Source organism: Corapipo altera, unplaced genomic scaffold, assembly GCF_003945725.1.
Source record: "Corapipo altera isolate COAL_440 unplaced genomic scaffold, ASM394572v1 54, whole genome shotgun sequence".
NCBI lineage: Eukaryota > Metazoa > Chordata > Aves > Passeriformes > Pipridae > Corapipo > Corapipo altera.
Genome location: NW_020884902.1, coordinates 5286419 through 5311603, shown reverse-complemented (window position 1 = coordinate 5311603; position 25185 = coordinate 5286419). Strand labels below are relative to the sequence as shown.

Here is a 25185-nt window from a genome sequence, read left to right as displayed (position 1 = left end):
TCCCTAACTGGGACCATGCAGCAGTTGTTGTCTCTCAGCACACTAGTTCATCATGGGCCTTTAACTTGCTGCAGCTCATTCAGCTCCAATGCAACACACCTGACAAGCTCTCCCATCAACCCAGATTTTGGACATGGGTCACATAAAAGAGGAGCCAGAGCATACAATGGGGGTTGTACCTTCACAGGATGGAAGAAAAAATGGATCATCCAAATAGACTAAGTGAATATCAAGAAATATTTTATTGTACATGTAATCAAAGTTTAAAAAACAGACAGGAAGGAGCAAAGGACAGAATTATCTAGCATCTCTTATCTATGCAGGGTACAGAAATACAACTAGTAAAGAATTAGCACATATTAGTACCCTTTGCTCCCCTTCCCTGCTCCAGTGGAGGAGGTTACACAAGTGGGATGAGTAATGCTTCAAATCAAGGCTTCTCTGTAATTGCACACTTGAGCTAACAGAGTTGAATATGTTCAGTTTCAGGAGAGAGCGTGTGCCTTCAAAACACTTGTTTATAAACAAAACCATTCTCTCTTCAGTGGTTTGTAAGCATTACTCATTCAACACCAAGAGTATACTTAAAAGGCTAATGATTTAGTGGCCATATTTGTCTTGTTATATCTGAACTGACACTATCTTTAAGTATATCAGTTATAGAAAATAGATTCCTTAGGCGGTAGAGAATATATTATCTAGTGGCAAAAATGTAAAGAAGCAAAGGAAGTATTCACAGGAAAGGGAAGGGAAGGGGGAGCTGCATGCTGAGCAGGGGGTACCTTGACTAATCAGAACTAAAAAAGCTGAGGCTCTGGAGTACTAGCTGCAAAGGAGTTACACCTCAGTGTCATTGGTGTAAGTTTCAGAATGTCTGGTTTGAAAAATGTTACTCAATCCCCAAGTTTAATTCATGCCCTGGATCCTCCTTACCTACCACAGTAGGATTTTAAACAGTTCTAGCACTATAACTCAAGTTCTGCCTTACATGCTGCAAGGAAGAAGGCTTCCATTCTCCTCCAGAGTCAGATAGGAACAAGTCTGAAAGTGAATGCAGACCATTATCAGGACTTATTCACCCTTACAACCACTCAGTTTCCTTCCTGATTTAGAAGGGTGAAGGCCTTCAAAGCAGAAAGTTGCAACTGCTTTTCCAGTACAAGCTGATTTTCTCTCAATAGCTTAGAAATAAACCTTCCTAAAAAACCTAAGCTATACAGCATGTAGCAAGAGCTGAATCAAATCAGTGTGACAAGTCTAAATCCTGAACTGAAGGCAAGACAAGTTTTGGGATTCCCACATAAGATGGATTTGTTTATTCTTCAGTGGCCCAATAAGGCTAGCAAATAAAAACTCTTCACAAAACTTCCAGAGAAGGCCCATGGAAAGGCAGAAAAAGTAACAGTAACTAGCATATTCTGGATTCTAATGCCCTTTGGAGACTATCAGATTTTTGGCTTAAAGTGAATTATGACGTATTAACGATCTTAAATCTACTTCAGCCTACAGTATGGTCCAATGCAGATTATTAGCGTCAAGTTGCACACCTAGGACTTGAATTCACTAACACTCATAGCACCACTTGATTGTTGCTGTAAATAAAGACAGTCTAACCCTTAACTCTTCTGCCAGAAAGAGCCTATTACCTTTGATAATTGTGCAACACTACCTATTCCAGTCCAGCTGACCTACCCACATTTTCTGTCCTCACACATATTCATCTGTTTTGAGACAAATCTAAACAGCTCCAAGACTAAACTCTGTGACATATTACCTCAGGTTTCAAAGTTACAAAATAAATTCTCTTTACAGAGTTTAAATGCAGATATTCACTCAACTGTCAGACCAGCTAACTGACAATACCTCACTAGTTATTTCTTGTATGTGCCAACTGCACAGTCATAAAAGCCTCCCAGCTCTTCTTCATACTTCTCAGGTTTGAAACAGGAAAGGATCAATATAGATATCTCAGGATTAACAGACCTAGGGAGCAGGGAAAAAAGCAGTTGTTCTGTACTTCAGTAATTATTGCTCAGTATTTATCTGTTTTAAGCAACACCAAGACAGTATTTGAATTTATGCTGCACTTGAGCAGAGACAGGTTCCCTAACAGTAACGAAACATCAGCCTTTCCACAGGAAAAAATTTCTAAAATTTAGCTGGCCGTTTTTTCTTAGCCATTACCTTTAACAAGGCAGATTTGTTTAGGCTCCCATTTCTAACAGCATTATAGAGTCGTCAAAGTATATAGTTGATACCTACGGCCTCTCTTTAGAGTAGCTGGGCTGCACATGTTCACAAGAACTACAGAAGTTTATTAGCTATGCTAAGACACTACAGAAAGAGCCCAGGACTGTTTGAAGACTCATCAGCTACAGAACAGCTGTCCCACAAAAGTGATTTCACTAACAACTGAACTCGAAGACAAACACTACAAGAAAGCCAATACAGGAAATCTTGTGTGATCAAAAGGTTCTCTTACTATCTCATCTGAAGGAAGCTACCCATCACTTTGAAGTATCTCCTCCTTCCATAGGAATAACCAACATACCTTTTGGAGGCAGTTTAGACAAGTGACTGCTCAAAAGTATTTTGACAGAACTGCTTTTTGGAAGAGAGAATAAGTTATTTTACTATTCGCACAAATTGAATTTACTACGCTCATTTTACTCCGATAATGTTTTAGCTACAAGGTATCTATACAAGATATATCAGCAGAGATAGCACATTGTTAACACTACATATGTAAACTGAGAAACAACAGGTCCTTCCATCGAGTGTCATATTGCAGGTAAGCCATTTCAGGTTAGTCCGAGAGGCTGCGAAACCGCACTTCGGCACCAAGGAGATTCCTGGTGAGCCCAACAGAAAAGCCGTGCTCTACAAAGGTGACTGTCCATCCTGGAACAGCAGCAGGAGAAGAATCAAGCAACCAGTGTTGGCGGTAGTATTCTCGAGGAGGATTCCATTCGTTCGGTGCCTATTGCTGTACATAAGGTGCGTAAACCTGCCATGGACGAGATCAGCGCGAAGAGAAGCCGGTTGCAAGGCTGCAGCCAACTACTGGTGTCATGTCCCAGATCTGGAAGAGAATATTGTGGAGAATTATACAACATTATAAGACCTAACAGGGCTTTCTGTAAGAGGCATAGAAGCAAACGAAGATGTCTCTGGACGTAACAAATCCTGATAAACTATACTTGAGGAAAATGCCATAAAGGGTTATACCAGCCTGACAAACCAAAAGCCAAACTTGGGGGTCAAGGGAGTCTTCTTGTACTTCTTTGTAGAACTGTTCTAAGAAGTGCTATGCAGTTTGCTACAAACATGCTTACACAGAAACAAGCACAGACTGGGACAGTCTCAGTTCTGACATCCATGGCAGATGTTGAGCTTAATCACACCAAGATTCTATATCAATCTGAGCTCCATGTCACCGTCTCATAACAAGGGCTTTTAGTGGCCATGCTCCAAGCCATGGAGCTCAGAGTAAAGGCACCTGCACATTTCATCAGGTTTGTGTCTTTAAGGTTGCTGGCAGATTCTCCTGCCTGCTTTATTTGTCTAGAGACACAACAGTAATGAGTTCCAAGAGCTACGTTCCATACAGGGGAGTTAAGGTCAATTCATCATTCAGCTGCAGGAAAAACAGCCTGACATAAATACAGTTCTTGCTGCCCACAACAGATAGCTTTACTCTCTGTTAAATATCTCTAAGATATTAACTCTCTATTAAATATCTCTAAGAAATGCAGCAAAGAGATGCAGGAATACCTTCACAATCCGGTCGCTCCCACAGGTCACCATTAGCCCTCTGGAGATGTCCATGGACATGTGTGAAATGTTGTGTTTTCCTTCATGAAAGGTTGCCAAGGAAGTACGGCTGCACAGGAACAATTGGAATGAAAGCCAGTCATCAGATGAAGCTTCATGGCATCATTATAGCAGTGCAAAATAAACTTAAAAGAAAATTAAGTTGCTCAAGTACTAATAAATCAATCCTGGGAGCTGCAGTGCCATATTAAAGGGGACAGAATTAAATTAGCAAGTCATGGTAAGGCACTGCTTGTGTAGGTGTGACATTTCCTGGCCTTCTGCAGCCTGTTAATAATACTAGAGCAGAAGTGGGACACTGCATTAGCAGCTACTCCTACTCTTGGTTAATAAAGTCAAGCTCAGCTACATTTTTTCCTGCTGGCTACAGTGAGCCAACTAGGGCATAGCACCTCACTTTTCCAAAAAAACCCCAAACAAAAAGCCTCAACAACCAAAAAAAACCAACAACACCACAACAAAAAAACCCCAAACACCCTTAAAATTGTCACATCTGATTACTCTGTTCATATCAAGATAATAAGGGGTTTCTTCATTGCTAAGACAAGTTTAGCAAATGACAAGACAGCAAATGATGTTTAACCCAATTTGCTTGCATGGGGAAAATAATGTTGGGCTGTGAAGAATATCAGTATTAGTAGAAATAGTATTCAATAGTAGAAATAGTACAATAAGGGTACATGAACTAATGCATATACATCCTGGCAGCTGTGATGCATTGTCAGGCAGCCATTTAGCAATTTTAAGTGCAATCAATAGCTTTTAACTGAACAGAAATCTTGAGACAAATATGTTTCAAGTGTACATCTAGGCTCACAGAGAGGAAGAAACAAAGCTGACAGAAAAGCTGTAATACCACACCTGATCCAAATGAGCTTGCAGAGCCAGTTGGGGGACCTCTGCCACCACAGTGCTCTGAGTGCCCAAGGCAAAGGTGGCCTATTAGCAGAGAGTCAGCTTGGTGTGTTTTGTAGCACTGTGTGTGGATGTGGACCAAGCACAAGTGTTTCTGCACCCCAGCAGTATTACCTCAGTTTATTAGTCCTTAATACTCACTCTTCATCCTTGATGGACTCAAAACAGGAATCACAGACACGGACCTGGAACTCAAATCCCATGATTGGGTAACTGGACCGTTTGGTACTGCACTTGCCACACACTGCTTGCCCACATTTTCTGCAATGATGCTTCATGGAGGAAGAAGAAAGCAAATAAATCATTATACTGTGTCCCTTGACCACCTTTACCAAGTGTTCAGTGAACAACAACAAAGCTTCTGTTTTGCAACCTGTTAGAAAGCAACCTGTTAGGAAATGCTCTGTTACTTCAAGCAAAGACCAAGGACTCTCAAGTTCTGAACAGTCATCTGGGCCATTAATGGTTTTATCTCCATATTCTCTGTGTACATCCTCTTCTCCTTCTGCAAGCCTCTTCTGGGAGAAGGGGAAAAACTGGACTGAGCAAGCAACTAAGGAAATAACAGTCTAAGAAAGCCAAAACCAGATGAATGTCTTGGTGCTTGTGCAGCCCCTCCATAAAAAAGTTTATCTGGAAAGCTTTCACACTGTCACACAGTAAAAGCAGGGCCATTACTGCTTCCCTGAACTGAGCACCTACAACATGTTAGGCTGCAATTTGCTCAGTTATAGGGCACTGTTTGCCACTTTACACAACACTTGAGGATTAGCTGTTCAAAGCTCCAATGCACAGAAATATCCAGAGAAATACAACGGAACACTCCTAGCACAGCCTGCTTTGACCTGTGACAGAAGTTTGGTGCAACACTTTCCACAGCACTTGGATATGTCTTAGTGCTGCCTAGAAGCCATAACCTCTCAATAAACCCTCACTTCAAAGCAGCAAAAATATCAACAGTTGAAAAGATCTAATGGCTTTAGCAGTTTTCTGCTTACATTTTGCTTAAGTGCTGAATTATAACTAAGCACTCAAACCAGCCATCTCACCTGTCTCAGCCCTATCGTCTTTGTGTCCCACATTTGCTTTATATTCCAGAAGAAAGGCTGTTCACACTTCTGACAGGAATCACTTTCCAGCCATTGAGGAGCCTACAAAAGAGCAGAGATGCAAGCCATCAGAATTGTTTTCCCTCATACAACAGTCAAGGAAGTTTGTTTTAAGAAAAAGTAAAGTTTTACTTGGAAAGATGCCCTGGCTCAGTTCTGAACATTACAACAATAGATTGCCTAGGGTATAGTACCGAGGAAGTTTAGTACAAAAACCCTGAATCCAAGACTACAGTTATTTGTTACCTACACACCTCCTACACTTTTTAACCCTACAGCAATATCTTATGTTCCTGCCTCAATTCAAACATCTAAGTTATTAAACTTGCTGCAGGCATTCCAAGACTGCTGCTCTGATTGCCTAGATGATTTTTAAGGACTAGTGTAATTCAAGCTGTAGAAGCTATGAGGCAGTTATCCCCTCTAAGAAGGGAGGTATCCAGAAGTAAATTCTGCATAACTATATTTCCTACTTTCCTAGGATTTCAGTTTGAAATAATTAAGAACTCCTTTGCATTTTCCATCCTGCCCACATCTTCATTAAGCAACCCTTCTCACACCCACATACTTTTCCTGCCATAAATGGACTAGGCCAAATGAAAATAGAGCTTTCACACATTTCAACTCTCTCAGATCTTTAACTGAGCATCCTTGTAAGGGATAGAAAGAGGCACAATATTTTTAGTACATGTATATTCTATATAACTTTATAGACCTCATGAGCAATTCTCCTTGAGACTTGACAGGAGGAAAGCTGGAACAACAAAGCATTTTTTCTCCTTAATTCACATACATTCATCACTGACAGTAAGAAAACAAGAATATTCTCAGTTGCACCACCATCTCACCATGAACATTTATTGATTCCAGATGTCCAGTTCCTAAATCTTCAACCTCAATTGTATTCTCTTCCTTCCCCCAAACAGTGGAAAATACTTTCAAGAGTAACAAGTAACTTGTAGTAACAAGTCCAGTGTGGGGGTGGGAGGGAGAGCAGAGGAAATGAGTTTCCTCTCCATCACGTGAGATATTCCATATTGCTTCTTTCGCTTACTTAGAATAGCAGTTTTCACTTAAAAGCATTTTTGGGAAGACAATCCCCTTTCTGGCTCCCTCTAGCAGAAAACCAGGATATCCTCCAATTCTTTTCATCTTAATTTCACACATTAAACAGAAGATAAAAACTTGCCAACACTACCAACACTATTACCAACATACAGTTGGAACTGCTCAAGAGCAATAATACACCTGTCAGTGGAGTTACCATTCCTTCTTATCAAAAAAGTCTGTTTTCTAGTCTTCTGTGCATTAGTGCATATTTGAAGATACCCCTGTAACACGACTCATTGACCAATGCTTCAGAGGCAGTATGTTCATTATTTGTCAAACATTGGGTTTCTTTGCTTTTGGATTGGGCCTGATTATGTTTTTCCAACAAGTTCTGATACATCACAGCTGTTCTATCTTAACTGCATTAAAACTGTCTATTATTTAGAAGATCCCTTTATTGTGTGCAGGTCCAGAAGAGAAATGGCCACATCTTGTTTCCCCAATTGTATGATAAGTCAATTCCTTTCAACTACAAAGGTTCATAACATTACAGAAGTTTTGAAGAGAGATCATCATGCTGAAAATGTCAGGAGCATCCCATACAGCATTCAGTGTGTTTAAGGTGACAGCTCAACACATCAAAAACCAGTTCTTAATCATGACACTTGCATTTAAGAAAAAGCAACAGGACAAGAAAGGCTGAGCCTTAAATACTGCTTTATGGGAGTAACCAAAACTACCTCCTATAATTATGGTTTAACCACAGATAGTAGTAATATATATCTTTTCGGTTCCTGTGATGGGTATGAACTGATGCAGAACATGCACGGCAGGGTCAGTTGCTGTGTACTAAGATCTTCAAAAAAAGCATTGCCTGGGGACTGAACCTCTGCCTTCTGAACTGCATCTCAAACCCTGCATCTCACTTCTTTACCTGCTTTGACACGAGTTGAGAACTTATTTCAAGACTGTTGAAGCACAGTCCGTTTTTTACTGCAGAAGATTGCCTGCTTTAGATTGTTCTAGCAGCAAGGGCCACAGCCATTCCAGTGAACATGCTGTCTCACTGAGATAAGACTCTAAGCAGACCCAAGTGTGTCCTGCACTTCTCCTGTCCTGGGAGCCCATTTACTTCAATGCAGCATGGACAGCCACTAGAACAGAACAGGTTTCAATAGTACCATTCAATCGTAAAGTGTCAGACAATGTGAGGAAAGCAGCCTGCAGAACTGACTAAGTCAAGTCACATCAGTCTCTGAAAGGGGAGGAAAATAAAATAGTTTTTTGACCTAGGACATGAATTTACCTCTTCTCGGCTGATATCCATGTTCCAAACAGCAATTCCTCCATCAGCTGAACAAGACACCAGCTGCCGTGTCAGCTGGAGGTAACAGATAGCCTGCACCTTGTCACTGAAAACAAAGTAGACACTATTTAACCAAAGGTATTTAAACAAAGCTTAGTTTCCCAGCAAACCCTGATTTATCCCTGTAAAGCTATCTAGGAAGGCAAAACTGGTTTTCAAACAGTTTGCTGAGTAGAGCTATGAGGATGACTGGACAGGTGCTGTCACCTGAGCACTCCCCTGGCATCAGGATGTCACCTAGAACAGTGTTCTTACAGGCCTGGTCACAATACCTGAGGTACAATTCCATGTTAACATTTGCTGGCAGTAAGCACTGACAGAACTGAGTGTCAACTGGCTCTGAATGTGTGTGCAAACACTCTTCTATGTTGGCAAGGAAAGCCAAGTTATCAAAACAGAGACAACTGGAGAAATAAAGAGAAATATTTGTTTCAAGATGCAGCTAAGAAGGAGACAGAGCTTCCTTCCACTTTTGCTAGCAAATCACAGTAAGTCAGTCTGTAGCTGCAAAGCAAAGCATGCATTTACCAGTAAGACAATTTAATCCTAAATAAAGTCATGCCAAAATAAAAGTCTACCCTAAGAAACTGAACAAAGGATCTCAATAGTGTTAAACTGCTTTGCAACATCTAAGTTGAATTAAAAAATTCATTCTGCTTCTCAGTAGAACTTCCTTTCCCATTCAGTATGAAGTTTGATGCTAAGTATGATGTTTGAAGAGAAACTAACTGTTATAAGTCTTCACCAGGACACATGAGGGAGCAGTAATAGCAGTATAAGGTCCTCCAGCTACTGACTTCAGTTACTTTTTTTGTAAACAGCATTAATTCTTTAGCCATAAAACTAAATCCTCAATATTTAACAAGAGTTCTAGGGCTAAGGCTATCAGTCTTGATCAACGGTGGATGGAGGCATCTATGAATTAGACATGAGGAGAATGCTCTATACAAACACATCTTTAAACACAAACAAGATCTCTACCACCAGTGCATTTCTAAGTAGAATATATCTTTAGTGGTGAATTGCCTGTCAGACTGAGTTAGAGCCCTACATATAAAAATGGCAGATAGTGTGTGTCTGTAAAAATCAAGGGTTGATTAAATACAGACAGCTAACTACCTCATCTGCAGAACAGGGGACATGTGACACACTGTCTGAAGCTGAGAGACCACCCCTGTAATTTAGCCAATCAATTTATCACCTCACTGATAGAAAGAGACAGAGAACAGGAACATACTGAAGCTTATTCTAGTCGGGTACATGAACATGCTTATACTTTAAGGTTCTAGCCCCACCCTCACAGGTAATTCAGTGCAGTATTTACAATACAGACACATCCAATTTTTACATAAAAGACAAATCAGATGATTTAGGATTTTTATCCACCTCTTTCTATAAACTACTTCTATATTACTTCTAGACTATAGTAATAAGAACATATCAAACACAAGCAAGAAAAAAGATTTATCAGTAATGCTTTCCGAGTAGTGAATATCCTTCTTCCCTCAAAGTCCTCAGTGTTCTGCAAAAAGATATTTTCTCCATTATTCACAAAGATTCTAATATCTACTTAGTCTTCCTGGGACTCTGTGTTCATTACTGAACATGTAGGAAAAATAAGGCACCATTACATACTGATGTCCCTGGAGCAGCAGCGTTCGCCCCTTCCTTCCGCCAATATCCCACATGATGATGCTGTGATCAGAGGCACCTGAGAAGAGCAGTCGCTGAACAGGATCCCACCACAGGGAAGTAATACTCCCTAGGAAAGAACATTCTGCAGTGAGATGTAAGGGACTGACTTCCCCAGCACAATGATGCCCTTCTGGAGCACTAAAGTGAAACCTTATTCCGGTAACATATTGAAAGCCTTAAGGCAAAGGGCAACATTCAACAGCAAGATAAGTCCTGGTGGAGAGGGGAAAGAGCACTGGACAACAGAACAGAATGTCCATAAGCAGACAAATAAAGCATAAACCAGAAAGTTTGAGTTATGAGCCTTCTGCCCCTTATATTTAGGTAGGTGGTTTTAAGAGTTGCCAGGCTGCTTTGTAAGCTTTGGAAGACGAAAACTATGAACACTCCCCAGCAGAGACTAGTATCTACAACTCAGCAAGGTGCTTGGTCAGTGGTTGCAGGACAGCATGCAGTGTTCACAGGTAAACCAACTCCCTTACATAAACATTTACGACCTTAAAATAGTTGGAATAAGAAACGAAGTCACAGTTTCGCTGCTGTTAGCAAATCTGCCACCACTTACTAAATTACAAACTAAATTTCAGAAGGACCAACCGGGCTATGCATTACACTACAGTCAGAGAAAGAAATGAGTCATCTGACAGCAGCAGCTTTATATTAAACTCATGTGCATGGTAATGTAGCCAGGGGACTAAAGGAGTAATTTTGTCACTTATGCCACCTATAGTTGTGAAGTTGGGATATTTTATTTCTTTGCAGAGATCCTTCCCTTTAAAGCATCCTTCCACTGTTCAGTTGTCATCAAAAGCCTTGTTAGTCTGAAAGCAAGATGAATGGTAATTAGAGCCCAAATCAGTCCATTTCAATGCTCTGGAGCAAGAGATTTTTTTAGCCGCCTTTAGGCCTGCACTGTTTTCAGACTGACCCATTGGGAATAGCATTTGCACCACAAAAGGCTGTAGTTTGAGTATTATCTCAGCATTACACAGAGCAAGCTGTTAAATATGGTGAATTCTGGAAGCTAACCTGAAGAACAAACTCTAAAACCATTTAAACTGCAAAGCAAACACTGCTTATGAAGTCCCATCTAACAAGAGCTAGAAAGGAAACAAGATGAAATCAGATTTTTGAAGTCTGTCAAACACAGGTGCACTCAGAGAAGAACTAGATGCCATTTAAGTTCAGAGTTACTAGATCTTGAGAATATTACACAAATACTGTAACACTGCGGAGGAAAAAAAGTTACACAATCTGATTTACTAAAAAAAAAAAAAAAAGGAAAAAAAGATGAAGTAGCTAGTATTATACCAATTGAAGAGAAACCTGTTTCTGCCCCTCAAATTTAATCATCTTTTATTCTAGATCAATTCTTGTTTTAAGGGTCACAATCCCCATATGGAAGTACATAAACCAAAGCTGTCTGCTATGCAGACAGTATTGCTGAAGTTGGTGCTTAGAAGTCCATCACAACCCAGTGGGTAGAACCTGCACTTATAAGAAGTGCTAAGGACACATACTGCTTTCAGACTAACAGGAACATCTGCCAAGGAGTTGCATTTGAACAGACTAGTGCAAAAGAATAGAGAGGTAAAGGAGTCTCTAGGGCCAAGAGAATTATTTTACTCTTAACTGAAACAATCTGGAATTCTGCTTGAAAGCAGAGGAGACATTTATCACTTGAAAATCTCAACCTGCCTCTCGCATTCCAAACCAGTTTAATCACTTTACAGTCATCTGTAAATCAGGAGTCTCCTCAGCTTTAACAAAGCCTACTCTATACTTACAGCTGTTAAACAAGGCAGCCTTTTCCAGTGGGTCAGAGACTCATGACCCAGTAGTTCAACCCTACCCAAATGCAAACTAGTCAACTGACTTGCAAGTTGGCAGTACCGCGTGGGAAAAGGCACTGTCTTATTTATTTTTCTCAGCATATAATTAAGTCACACATTCTTCTGTGATTTGCATTCTTGCCACTCATTACAGCAGACAGTGGCTCTATATCATGTTACAGACCATTTGGTTCTTCATTTGATACAAGGACTACAACTATACTATACAGGATGAGACATTTGCCTTTGACTTGGCATTTCTGTTTCTAAAAGGCTCTCTAGATTTCTTGCTTATAGCTTAGGTTCAGCTAAACATAGGAAGTTGAACTAGAACATAAAGACTAATCAGAATAGCAAGGTTTGCATAGAGAAGAATTAAGTGGTATTTTAGAATCTAGACTGGAGGTTGTTAAAGCTGCTTTAGGTATTATCATATTACAAGGTCTCCTAAAAAAAGAGAAAAAAGCCCCTCAAAGTAACACATTCTCATCCTTTCTCTTTAGGAGACTAAAGCTTTTAAAGGTGGCCATCTAGTGGATAACTTGTGTTTAACTGAATGCATATATTTACTTTTATTTCTCATCTATAATAAAAATACCTGTCCAGATTTATTAGGCTAAGATTTCCCCTCAGCAAGAATGTGTGTGTTCTTTAGCAGACAGTCATATGTACAACTTATGGTAACTACTACCCTGGACTGTTTTTTTTTCCCCAAATCTATCCTTAAGAGCTAGATATGTAACTGAACGTCTCACCCCAGTTTACAACGAGGTATTACATCTGGGAAAAGTGGATTTAAGCAAAGAGTTACTTTACCTTCGTGCCCTTTGAGGGTTGTGATAACTGAGCACGTATTCTGCTCAAGCTTCAGAAGAGTGATCTGTCCAGAATAATCACCAACAAATGCATGCTGAGTTTCATGATCATATCTGAACAGCAGTCAAGGAATATTTTACATGACAAGTAGTCAGCTACAGCACCAAAAAAAAACCAAAACCAAAGAACATTTTAATATGACAGATAAATATTTACATAAATATTTCTAAAGGGGTTGGAGACTGTAATAAACCTTTCTGATTCCTCTCTTCTCATCACACTTCCCTATATGTGCAAGTAAAACTGTACTTGCATATAAAGAAAATGAGTGAGAAAAGTTTTAAAAAGCCATTGGAGAAAGCTGTGAGATAATCCATGCTCTAGTTTAAGGCAAGCTAACTAGATTTGGGCCATTTTTAGCATATATTTACAGAAAACACTCATGCTTGTCTACAAGAGATGCCAAAACGTGTCAGGCTACTTATTTCAGTGCAGAGCTACCATTAGAAGCACCTCACTGGACACTGGGTGGCATTCAGTCTTAGCTAGTATGCTCCCCTATAAGCCCTCAGTTTTCTACCATGTTATAATAGTTGATATCCTCAAGACAAAAAAAAATCAGGATACAAAGATGCTGACTCTCCACAGCTAGTTCATCTTGCAGTGGAAGTACACTCCCAATGTTCAGGCTACTGAGAAGGTGAGACCATCTTGTTTCTTGTTCTGTTCTCTGCACTTCCAAGTTTACCAGTGCAGGTCCTTGAGCATGGTATTGAAAACTGAACTGTATTTCAGAAAGGAGTCTGTCAGTTAACACTGACATAAAAGCCACACCACATCCTGACATGGGATCTATTAACATGGTGGCAGATTGGGCAAAAGCATTATACCTCATCACAGTTTTGTGATACTCAGTTTTGTCATGGTGTAACTACTGTCTCCAGAAACCAAAGAACAGCAAGCCAATGGAACCAGAACATTTGCTGCCTTTAGAAGACTTTTGCTCTTCAGAATAAAAGCAAGAGCTATGAAAGACCCATAGAGCTGACACCATATCACCCAAGAGCTGTATAAACTTAGATGTCCTCCTGGAGCCACACAAAACCACAAGCAACAGCAAACTAAGTAGCCTCTGGTATGGCACAGAAAAGGCTAACTTTAAAAAGACAGTGTAACAAAAAGCTCACCACTTTAAGTGAAAATGCAGAGGCTTTGCCATCTGATGACATTCTAAAACCTCTTAAGCCTTCAGAATCTTGAGATAAACAATTCGCTTTCAACAAATCCTCTAAGTCCCTGAACACGTGATCCTTTCTTCATATTGGAAGATCAGACTTGCATTATCCCCACTAATCCAGTAAAGAATAGGAGCTCTGCTGTGTTATTCAGAAGCTCACACATAGAATCATTAACAAATAACTGCTAAGGAACCTCCAATAGGGAGACCAAGCACCTAGAACACATATCAGAAAGCTAGGTCTTCCAAACACAAGTCCAGAGGCAGGATTGATTACAAAGCATTTTCAAATGTCAAGTTCTTCAGCGGAAATTTATTTTTATCTTGATATAAAAGGTCATATTCTTTTCTCCATTTCAATAATAAACCGTCCCATTATTTGCAATAGCATTAGCTAGAGAACTCACTGAATTCAGTGAGGCTCAGACTGTTCACCACTGTTCTGTTTAGCTGGTCTCCAACACAATCTCCAGCTTTAACCCCATTGTATGCTGCACTCAGTTGAGACGAACTGGAACAGGACATGAAATGTTTTGTGGGACACAACCCACCAGAACTCTAAAAAAACCCACAAAAACCAAAACAGCAAAAAAAGAGCAACAGTACAAACCTGTCAGCTCTTCAGTAAGGCAGGGTCTGCACAGATGGGAGACCTCAGAAGGCCAGACATGCTGCTGGCAACTGAGCAGTTACCTTTCTTCCTAGTTTCTTACCACCACACAGCTACATAGCCACTCCAGAGGGGCCTTCATGTTTTCAAGTGATGTAGTTCACCTCTTTCATCTTTGAATCTTGCCACTTCTAAAACATTACTGACATTAATCCTCATACATCAACCAGTACCTCAATTACTGTCCAGCCACATCTAAACTGCTACCATTAATAAGTGCTACAAAATAGTTTTAGAATTTTAAGTATTTAACTTGCTTGAAGGTTTTGATATGTGAAATACACTTTAAGTTTCTGGGTTTGTAAGTCTTTTACATAGGATAAAGAATGCCCTGAAGTACTCATACAGCTGGACAGACAACCAGAGTGTTAAAGCAACAAATGCTGCAGTTAAATGCAGTTTGTGGAAAAGCAAACTGCACACAGGAAATTACTACTAGTAGTGAATAAAGTTTCAACATACCCTGCAGCTTAAAGATAGAAGATATTAACATGAGCAAAGACAGAAAAATCCAAGCAGTCCAAAGCGTTTTCATGATGTTTTATGCTCTAGAAGGATTCAAATGCACAAAGTGACTTGCCTAGGAAGAATGCAGCCCAGGCTATACATACACTTACTAGTCACTTCCACAAGATGCTGCAGACAAACACCTCAAAATTAGGAACTAGTACACACTGATTTGTGCAACTCACAGTCACTTCTGCAATCTAACAACTGCTAACAGAAATAAAGGTGTTAAACTTCTAATCAGAGGAAGGGTTAGCAGACTTGCAAGAGATGTCACTCTAGCTTTTTTACACATGAAGGAGGGATCACATTGATCTAAAGGTACTCTTCCATTTTCAGGGTAGCAATCATTTTTCAAAGGATACTGGAGACATGAAGCCCAAGAGGTGAAGTAATGTCTCCCCAGCATACTCCCACTCCTGGTGCACATCCAGCTGACACATTTGTCATGACCTGTGCTGATAACCCACTCTGATGCCAGGCAGAAGGTAATAGCAGACACTCGATTCTGATGAGCTGTGAGAAGAAAAAGATTTTGGCTATTTTTTCCCAAAAATCAAAGTGATGTGTTCTTACATTCTAATTCAGAGAGACAGAGGTTGAGGATGCTCAAGCAATGCTCAAGATTTTTTTTTTTTTTTACTATTATACTTGTGTCTAGGCTGAATTAAAAGGTTCATATTGGTTCACTTAAGCTATTCAGAAGGCAAATACTAAACAGAACAAACACATCAGACAGCTAATTTAAGCCTTACTTCCTGAGAGAGAGAAGCTGAGTTCAGCCCAGACACCCAAGACACACTGCTTAAGGAACAGGCAAACCCTCAGCTTCCTCTAGTTAGCCCAGGATTTCTGGGGAGTAATGTAAAACATCTGAAAACTTTAATTGCTTTCTTTAAATACCTCTTTTCCTGACCCTGGGGAAGCTATGCTCAGATTCCTACATTTAAGCACCTGAAAGCATATCTAGTTCATGGCACTCAAACTGCCTCCTGTGACAGCAACCAAATCCCACCCAGCTTTGTTTCAAATGGTGCCACTAAGCAAGAAGTTACATGGACATTAGAAAGAAGTCCCCCCCACCCCAAGATGGAAGTACTTCCCTTGACTGAATTGCCAATCATCTCCCTTAGGATAAAGGGAGGTTTTGTTGCTTTTAAAACAAGGTCTTTTTCTCCTAAGCAAGAACATTGCTTCTATCAGTGTCAGGGAGTCATAAGACAAACTGCACTTTGTTTTGCTACATAATCTACAGTCTTTAAGAACTTCCTTCTGGACTTTCACATTAATATTCCATTTTTAACCAGCAATTGAGTTTTGTATTTCTTTTAAGGATGTCCAGACAAATGCTGAAATTAGCATCCCTATAAATACAAGAACAATTCCTATTTCCCATGTACAGGAAAAATATGATCTTTTTCATCCCTTCTGCCCTCCTAAGATGACAGAGAAGGTAAGGACTCTTACCTTCAGCTAGAAGTAACCAAGCCCAGGGATTACAAAAAGGATGGAAATTGTAAATACCAGAATTCACCTTTAGAAAACTCTTACCCCAACACTCATGTAGTATAACTACTCCAACTGAAGAGAAAAATCTGAACTCACTAGTTCTGGCTCATTACACTTACAGGCTAATGATGTAGTGAACTTAATGACTGCGACTTGGACTCAGCTGACTGACAGAACATTTATCTTATGGCAGTTATCCCCAACTAAGTGACAGCTATGAGGTCAGTCAGCTTTGAAGCATATCTGGACTTGATTAATCTGTGACTGTGTCCAGTTTACCAAGCATTTTAGACGCCTTCCCTTCACACAAATATTAGTGTAGACACTGGTTAACAGTTTACCTGGATAGGTCTTCACGAAGTTCATCTTATTAAAGTCCTCAGAAATATGAAACTCCTAAAAGCAAAATGATATTGTTAGGAAACATACTACAGTGATATAAACAACACTGATACCCAAAAAGGAGCAGTAGCTTCTCAGGCCAAAGGTTATATAGCAGCAGTATATCTCATCAAAACGGAGCTGTTTTTGAGGCTGGAGCAAAGCACACTGACATACCAACTGTAAATTAAGGTTAACAGAATTTTCAACAGGGAACATTCTTTCAGAACTGAGTTTGCTGAGGGGAGATTACAGGAAGAGATAAGACCTCATTTATCCCCAGCAGAACCAAACAAAACTGTATCTTATAGTATTTAGGATTTACATGTCTGAGACTTCATAATGGATGGGTTTAAGTGAGAGTATTCTCTATTTGATCCATTAGGCTTATGAAATTTTAGAAGTCTCAACAAGTTTCAGTATTTACCACAAGAATCACTATTCTATGCAGTTCTGTGTAGACTATTCACAGCAGTTATCAGAATCACTGTTTATGACACTCATGCATACCCTGACTCCTTATAGGACAGTTATTATTTTGACCTTATTTTCATAGAGAAAGGAAATCATTAAAACATCTGAGAGTCACAAGATTCCCCTTCTTCACCAAGAACAGAGTGGAAGAATACAAACCCACTTTCTGTTCTGCTATGTGTATCTGCTCTCCAGCAACTACAGCAAGAGTATAGAAAGAAGGAAGAGATTCCAGAAAGAAAAGAAACGAACCCAGTCTCTTGTAATTTTAGAGCTAGTGTTCAAATTTCCACATCATAAAAAGATCTGCAGAAAACAAATCCAGAGACATGTGCATGGCAAGATAGAGGCAGATCCATATTCCTGGCCAGAGGCAGTTCACAACCCCTGTTAGTTCTCCACCATGGCACCCTGCCCAGCTTAATGTACTCCCCTTAAAATAATTCCTTGACAAAGTGCAGTTGTTTGGGTCCACTGCTGCACTAATGGCTCAGTGACTTCTTGAGGCTATCTGGCTCACATCTATCCAGAAGAACCCTTGCTTTGCAGTCCTCCCCTGCACAGCTCAGCTGAACTGCCAAGAAGTTTCAGCCATTTAGTAGTAGCTGCATTCCAAAATGAATGGAAAGAAAACAGATTATTAGCTGCCACCAACACCTGGAGCTCACAGACAATCTAAGCAATTTTAATCTACTTTCTGAAGAAAAGTCACAACAACTTACCATGATAGCTCCATTATCCTGGCCAACAAATATTCGTCTGCTGTCATGATGATAAGCCATGGCAGAACATGGTGCTGTCAAAAAAAGAGCAAGTACATTGCAGTGACTTAAACAGAGGTATTAGGATACACATGACTTTTCAAAAGTCAAATCGTTCACTCAGGGCAAAAGCTGCTTAAGTAGCTTGATAGAAATTAGCCTGCACAGATAACATCCCTTGGTAAGATTGTTAAATTCCCACTTGTGAAGCTGAGGATGGGTACATGACTTCTGTAACCCAGATATACTACTAGGAACCATATGCAAACACAATTTCCTGCCACAGGGTGCAACTCAGCAAGAGGAATTTTACACAGGCTGAAAGCTGAGCTAGCAGCAACAGCATGTGCAGCTGGTCACACTAGAGAACTTGAGCTCACTAAAATTATCTCACATGGAGCCCTAAAAGATAAAAAAGCACACCTTGGAAAGCACAGAATATTCTTATGTCTGAACTTTGAGCTAGTGGTTTAAAAAGCTCACTTAACTGGCAGACAAGTTATTTGCCAGCACTTGAGGCACCTACAGCTGCAGATCCACCCTGGTGAAGGGTGTGGTTCTGACAGAGCTGCCGTAGACCTCGCCCACTATGCAGCTTGTTTCAAATTGAAGTCTGAGCTAGATTTGCTGCAAAGCTCCTGAAATCGAGATGACTGAAGGACTCCAGCACTTGGGGAAATGGGAAGGAGGTATTCCCACATACAGCACAGGTACAAAACCCATGGTATGCCTGACCAGCACTTATCATCTCCAGTATTGTACTTACATGACATGGTGTGGTAGATGCTGGGCCAGTACTGTCCACTGTCTCTCTTCAGCCACACTCGTATTGTTCTGTGTCATGGGAAGAGCAGGGAGAGGCCAGTTGTGAGTGAGTGCATCATCCCCTGCACCTGAACCAGTTCATTACTTACGTATCAGCTCCAACCCTCTAAGCTTTTGTGCTACTCAAACATAACTGAGGAATGACATAACAGAAATATCAGCACTCAAGTATTACTCTAACAAGTAAGTATGAAATGGAAATGCTATTTCAGTTCACCTCAAAACTGCTACATATTGCATTCCTTTAATTCTCCTCCTTGGATCTGGCTGATGCAAGTCAAATTCAAGTTGCAGAAACTTTCTAGCTTTGGCAGTGCAAACACAGCTTGTTTTATAACAGATCAAGTGTCTGATATGTTTTTAAAAAATTGGAAATCATGTCATTATGGAAGTCTGAACTTTTTCATTTTTAGAGCTTCTCTGTGCAACTCAGCCTTGAGCAAGCCAGACACTGAATATTAGTAAGAGATGCACCTAATCTTCCAGAACAGTATATTACTGACATCTCCATCCCCAAGTATTAATTAATGTGTGAATTCTTAGAAGACAACAAATCTAAGTCAGTACTATTTCCACTAAGCCATGCCTGTGCTCCCTCATGTAGAAATGCAAAGAACAAACATCAGCTGCTGTAAGTTTGCATTGCTCCTCTGGCCTAAACATGAACAGGACTGACGAGGCAGTCAAATGAAAACTGAAACAAGCTGACAAGATGAGTTGGACAGCATGCTAAGATTCTTTATAAAATCAGTTTTAGTTTGCAACCTTCCAGAATCACCCCTTGGAAGAAAAGGAAAGAGAGTCTTGGGAACACTTAGCATTACACTGCTCTCGTGACTGTCAAATCCTGGGAGGAGGGATATAAGAGACCAGCAAGGAAGTGGAAAGCTATTGTCAACTAAAAACATTCCTACAACAGACACATTTGAAGGGACTCTACATCAAGAAGTTAAGAGCACACATGTAGACAGTGCTCAGGTTATTTTAAGTGTACTTGAAATTTCCTCTCCAAACCATTGTTTGCCTTTTTGTTACTGTTTAAATCCAACTTCCTCATTCCTAAATGATCTGTAAATATACGTACCTGGAAACACTGTCAGGAGACTTCACTGAGATGCATTGTTCTATTCACTGTTAGCTAATACAAGGCCTGGTATTTAGAATTTTTTAGAAAAATACTAGGGTGGGTTTTTTTTCTAAACATCATATAGGATTGACAGTAAAGAGTTTAACAAAAAGAGCACAGCAGGGGACTGGTATCTTGCATCAAGACTAGAACTTTTCAGGTTGAAGGTACAATGGTGGTATTCTAATTTTGCAATCCACTTCAGGGCTTTTGTTTAAAAAAAACACTCAAAAATAAAGCAAACAATGCCCACCCTTAATGTACTACTTTTCTAAAACTTGAAATCAATACAGCTGAGTACACACTGCCCCAAAGCAATAATTTTCAGCTTTTAAATCAAGTCACTTTTCCACCAGTTCAATGACATATGTCCATTAATCCAGTCCACTAAATATTTTGCATTAAGACTGTCTCTTAAAAGCTATCACTTCCTCTTTACAATAATCGACACCCTGCCTTATGTCAGTAAGTTAACACTTCAGAAGAGCATTTCCTATTTCTTGGTAACATGACAATATGGGAAAAACAATGTTTCCAAGTCATTCTTATGATGCAAATGCCAATAGTAGCATGAGTTACCACCTATTTATTTTTATCAGCCTTTAATTTGCTTTGTAAAGCAACTTCACCAGATGGTAGCTTCCACCCTTACTAATGCAGCTCTTTCACTTCTAGCCAGAGTCATGTAATTATTTTCTATATAAGAAGACTAATGGGTTATCATAGTGATTGAGATCACTCATTGCAGATTTTTCACAAGCAGATTTTTCTTCCTCTCAGTATTGCAGTTAATACTGCAAAGAGCTGGCTTTTCTAAGAAATTGTTTTTTGGAAGTATAATTTCTGCATTGATCATCAACAATACAGTCCCTCACTGAAGTCAAGAGCCTAAGCAAATAGCTGCAAGAGTTAGCAAAATTAACTTCTGAAAGCTTCTTATTTTAGTTCAAGTAAGATTTAGACTACGCTCGCCTCATGCTTGCAAAGATAAGCTGTCAGACAGCTTTATATCTAATTATACAAAGCTCTGACTGAGCAAAATTTGAAGAGATCGTTTCACTCAGCGACCTGTGCCAAAATACCACTTCTCCTCAATTCTCTCTCACACAGTCCTGTTTTTGTGATGCATCTCCTTATGTTAGGACAAATTAGTTTGTGAAATACTAGTTCTTAGCTTAAAGGACTAGAGAAGCCCTCCAGTAATGCTGCTCCCACAATCTCCTTCTACCGCAACAGTGCTTTATCATGAGAACCACCCTAAAGTCTTTAGCACTCTTCTAAAAACTTGGTCTTACTTAATGGAGAGTCCTGTGCTCAGTGCCTGAGAAGAGCTGGCTACCACTCACCTTTCCTTAAGCATTTCCTATGAAGGGCCTAGAAAGACACAGGTTGGTTTGACAGCAGTCTGGTAAGGACGTAAAAATGTTGAAACTCATTAAGGAGCACTCAGAGATAGGAACATACTTTTTAAATTACAGTAGACTCAGACAGCTGAGAGTGGCAGGAGGAAACAAAACAAGACTAAAAATGACCTCCAAACTTCCCTAACATTCAGTATTGAACCAGAAATTGCTTTCAGCTGGACAGCATGCACATTTATAGAAGAGCCATTCAAAGCAGTTTTTCGGTAGGATTTTTTAATGTAATATAAAGAAACACACACAAAAGCCATCTTCAAGCAATACTGAGTGTGGCCTCACCAATTTCTAAGAATTTTCATTGTTCTTGACTGCTGTTTCTTTTACAGGGTGATTAAGCACCCAACAGCGCTGGAGAAAAAGTCTGGGGTTTGAGAGCAGAGAAAATCCCGCATCACAACAGTGTCTGTGCTCGTGCTACATCAGCTGCCCTCTAAAAGCCAACTGCACATATGTCAGGGAGTAAGAACTGATGAAAGATTAGCAGGCAAATCCAAACCTGCTACAATACAAGCACTGCTGCAAGTTACTACACAGCTACCCTAGCCCTGTTCCAAGCTCTGCACCTTCCTAACACCTTCAAAGCAGTAGCAATTGCTTTCCTACCTGAAATCAATTATCAACAGTTACTAACTAAAACAGTTCTTGTTTTCCTAGCAAGAACAGAAGACTGCATCTTTCTGGTAGTTAAAATAAATCAAAAGTATTTAGGCTGATATTGACCTTGTTCCCAAAACAGCATTAGGAGTCTGGTTTAATCACAGTGCAGTGGAAGCTCAAGGACACAGCTTGCAGCTGACACTTTTTATCAAATTTCTGTACACTAAAATGTGTTTTGACCAATATTTAAGTTCCACAACCAAAAACCAGTAAAACCAACAAAACCTAGTACTGCAATGTAAGCAGCTGCTGATGGTCACCAAACACCATCACTCAGGTGGGCCAGTGACTCCACAGATGCTGTTAGCCTGTGGTAAATACATTTCCTTCATCTTGCATGTAGGGTCTTGCACACAGCTTATCATCCCTCAGCATTCCCAACTACAGCTGGGAAACACGCATCCAGCCTTAGCAATCTGTCTGCTGAGGGACACACTGCAACAACTCCTAACACTGTCTTGGAGCCAGGGTCAGGCACGATGCCAACAGGGACACAGAGTTAATTGTCCTTTTTAGATTAGTTCTGAGAAAGCTCCAGAGATGGCAAGTATCCTGCTGAAAAATCAGATTGGGAAAACTGTTTGTCTCCTGATGGCATTCTTGTTTCCTTTTTCATCTTCAAAACTTTAAAAAAACCCCTAGACTCTGTGTTAGCATTCATAGATCTACTATGGAACCTCTTGTATTCTCAGAAAAAAAAATAGAACTATTACTTCTCATTCCAGGAAATATAATTTAAAATAGAAAGAACTACAACTTCTCTAATGAGAGAATAATCTACAACAATCCTGGAGAATGTTTGTGCACCAATGTTTTCCTCACTACTTAAGTTGTAAACACATTCCTCTGACTGGTTATTATGAAATACTTGACAGCCTCAGCTGCATTAAGGTGCAATAAAAAATACTTTAGCCCTACTCTTAATGCACACAGCAGCTCTTTTGCTCCTTGCACTCTGTACTTTGCTTGCTGCGAGCAGCATAATCAGTTACACAGCATTAACACCTACACCCCACTTTTGTGAACAAACAGGGCAGTAAGTTTGTCAACACATTAAACTGTAGGTGAAGGATAGGTGAGTAGGCTTTGATGTACTGTAGGAGGTATCCCAGATTAGAGGTAATAACAGTGCAACAGTTTCTGAAAGTTTAAAGATCTGAGTGAATTCCCACCGCAATTCAGGTGATAGGAATTCTGCTTTGAGTCCACAGCCTCACTTAACATTACACACCCCAAACGTGGGCAGTGGCCTCTGCTCTCCTCACACAGCTGTGTCTGACATCAAAACTTGCCCAGATAAAGATGCAGCCGCATCCTTGACTCTTATCAACAGCCTAAACATGCAGGCTGCTGACCTTCAGCATTAGACTTTGAGGTTTAAAGGTTGGCACTGTCTGCCACAGGCAAGGCTCTGCAAGCCTGCACCAGGAAACTCTGTGCAGGTTTAACTCAGACAGGAACTCTTAAAAATTGCTATTTCCTCTTCTCTCCTTGAGGAAGCACATCAAACTGAACACAGCCCATGCTGGCACCTAAACCCCAACTTCACCCTGCACAGCACCAAGATAGCAGAACAATCACACGTAAGAGTGGAATAAAAAGGAAGCTGCCCAGTGCCATCCAAACCCCATTATCAAATGTGTACTGCACAAAGTCATCTCCATGGGAAAGGAAGAGATCAACCAATTAGCCATCGACCAACTGGTCTGATTGTGCTTTTTGACCCAAAATAAATGCCAGAAAACTCAGTTCAGATAACACACTCCTGTTTCTCACAAGGTCAGGCTGTTCAAATAAGAATTCATGCAAAAATTGATGCAAATTCAGTTTAAAATTATCCCTCCACCAAGCTACACCTCAAAGAGTGCACTTTCTTATTTTTGACATGCTTCTTTAAGACACTGACACCGTTTCTAAACAGGAGCATCTTCTACCCCTCTTAACGTTTAAAAGTCACTTTCCACACAGGACGGGGGAAATTCCCTCTCTCACCGCTACGCTGCACACCCCTCACCACTCTCATTGCTACAACCCCTCTGAGCTACTTGCTTCCTCGTTTCCGCTTGCCTTTCATCTGAATAACTGCTTAATGCCATTACCAGCTGCCGTGGCAGGCGCTTCACAGCTGTGTGAGCCAGAGCCGAGGATCAGGATTAGGCGCTGAAGGCATTTTCCCTTCCAAGCAAAAACCATCGTCCTCAGTCGCTCATTACTCCCTCTCGGCCCCGCTCTGCCACCTCACGCCCTGAGCTGCTCCAGCCAGGGCGAAGCAGGTTTGAACCTTCACTGTGAGCCATCGGAGCGGGCTCGTTTCGGCCGGAGCAGCCCGGGGAGGTCCAGCTCTGCCGGCACAGGGGAAAGCAGCGACACCCTACAAGTGACCCGGCCAGTGGGGCTGAAGGCCGAGGGAAACACATCCCCGCACTCCTGGTTGTGTCGTACCCTCCGCAGAGCCCATCTGCACACAGGGGCGAGCAGGGGCTGCGCAGCACACGAACACAGCGGGCGGGGGAAGGCTGCGGGCTCCGCTGAGCCGCTCCTCCCTCACAGCTGATGAGGTTCCAGTCCCTCCCTGCAACCGCAGCTCCGGCTATTTCTTATTGCTTTCTATTTCCTTGTGGCTCCAGGCACGGAGTCACGGCCGGGCGCCTCCTGGCACAGTGACATCGCCCACACCGGTATCGCCCACACCGATTCCCCACAGAGCAGCCCCCGCGCCAGCGCCTCTCCTCCGGCCCCCGCCGGCCCCCGGCCCCGCGGCCCGGCGGGGAGCAGGCCCCGGCTCACCTGTCCTCGCCGGCCGTGATGACGCCGTCCTCCTTGGGGATGAGGAGCGCGGCGCTCACCGCGTCCTGGTGCCCCTCGACCTTGCTGAGCAGGACGGGCCGCCGGCTCTGCGGCCGCGAGTGGATCTCGGCCGCCATCGCGCCGTAACGCCCCGTGTAGCGGCGCCGGCCCGGGCCGAGGTGCCCCGTGTAGCGGCGCAGCTCAGCCGCGCGC

General features: G+C 41.2%; 1 protein-coding gene across 1 annotated transcript; it reads right to left on the bottom strand.

The window, feature by feature from the left end:
- Window positions 1-223: 223 nt before the first annotated feature.
- Window positions 224-25185, bottom strand: WDFY1 (WD repeat and FYVE domain containing 1). Its single transcript, XM_027650549.1, has 12 exons — window positions 24973-25185; window positions 18923-18990; window positions 18118-18191; window positions 16882-16936; window positions 15397-15547; window positions 12618-12730; window positions 9910-10036; window positions 8215-8320; window positions 5799-5900; window positions 4891-5021; window positions 3775-3883; window positions 224-3082 (listed from the first exon to the last, which is right to left on the bottom strand). Exons 1-12 carry the CDS (start codon window positions 25107-25109, stop codon window positions 3023-3025), a joined length of 1233 nt encoding a protein of 410 aa, XP_027506350.1. The 5' UTR covers window positions 25110-25185; the 3' UTR covers window positions 224-3022.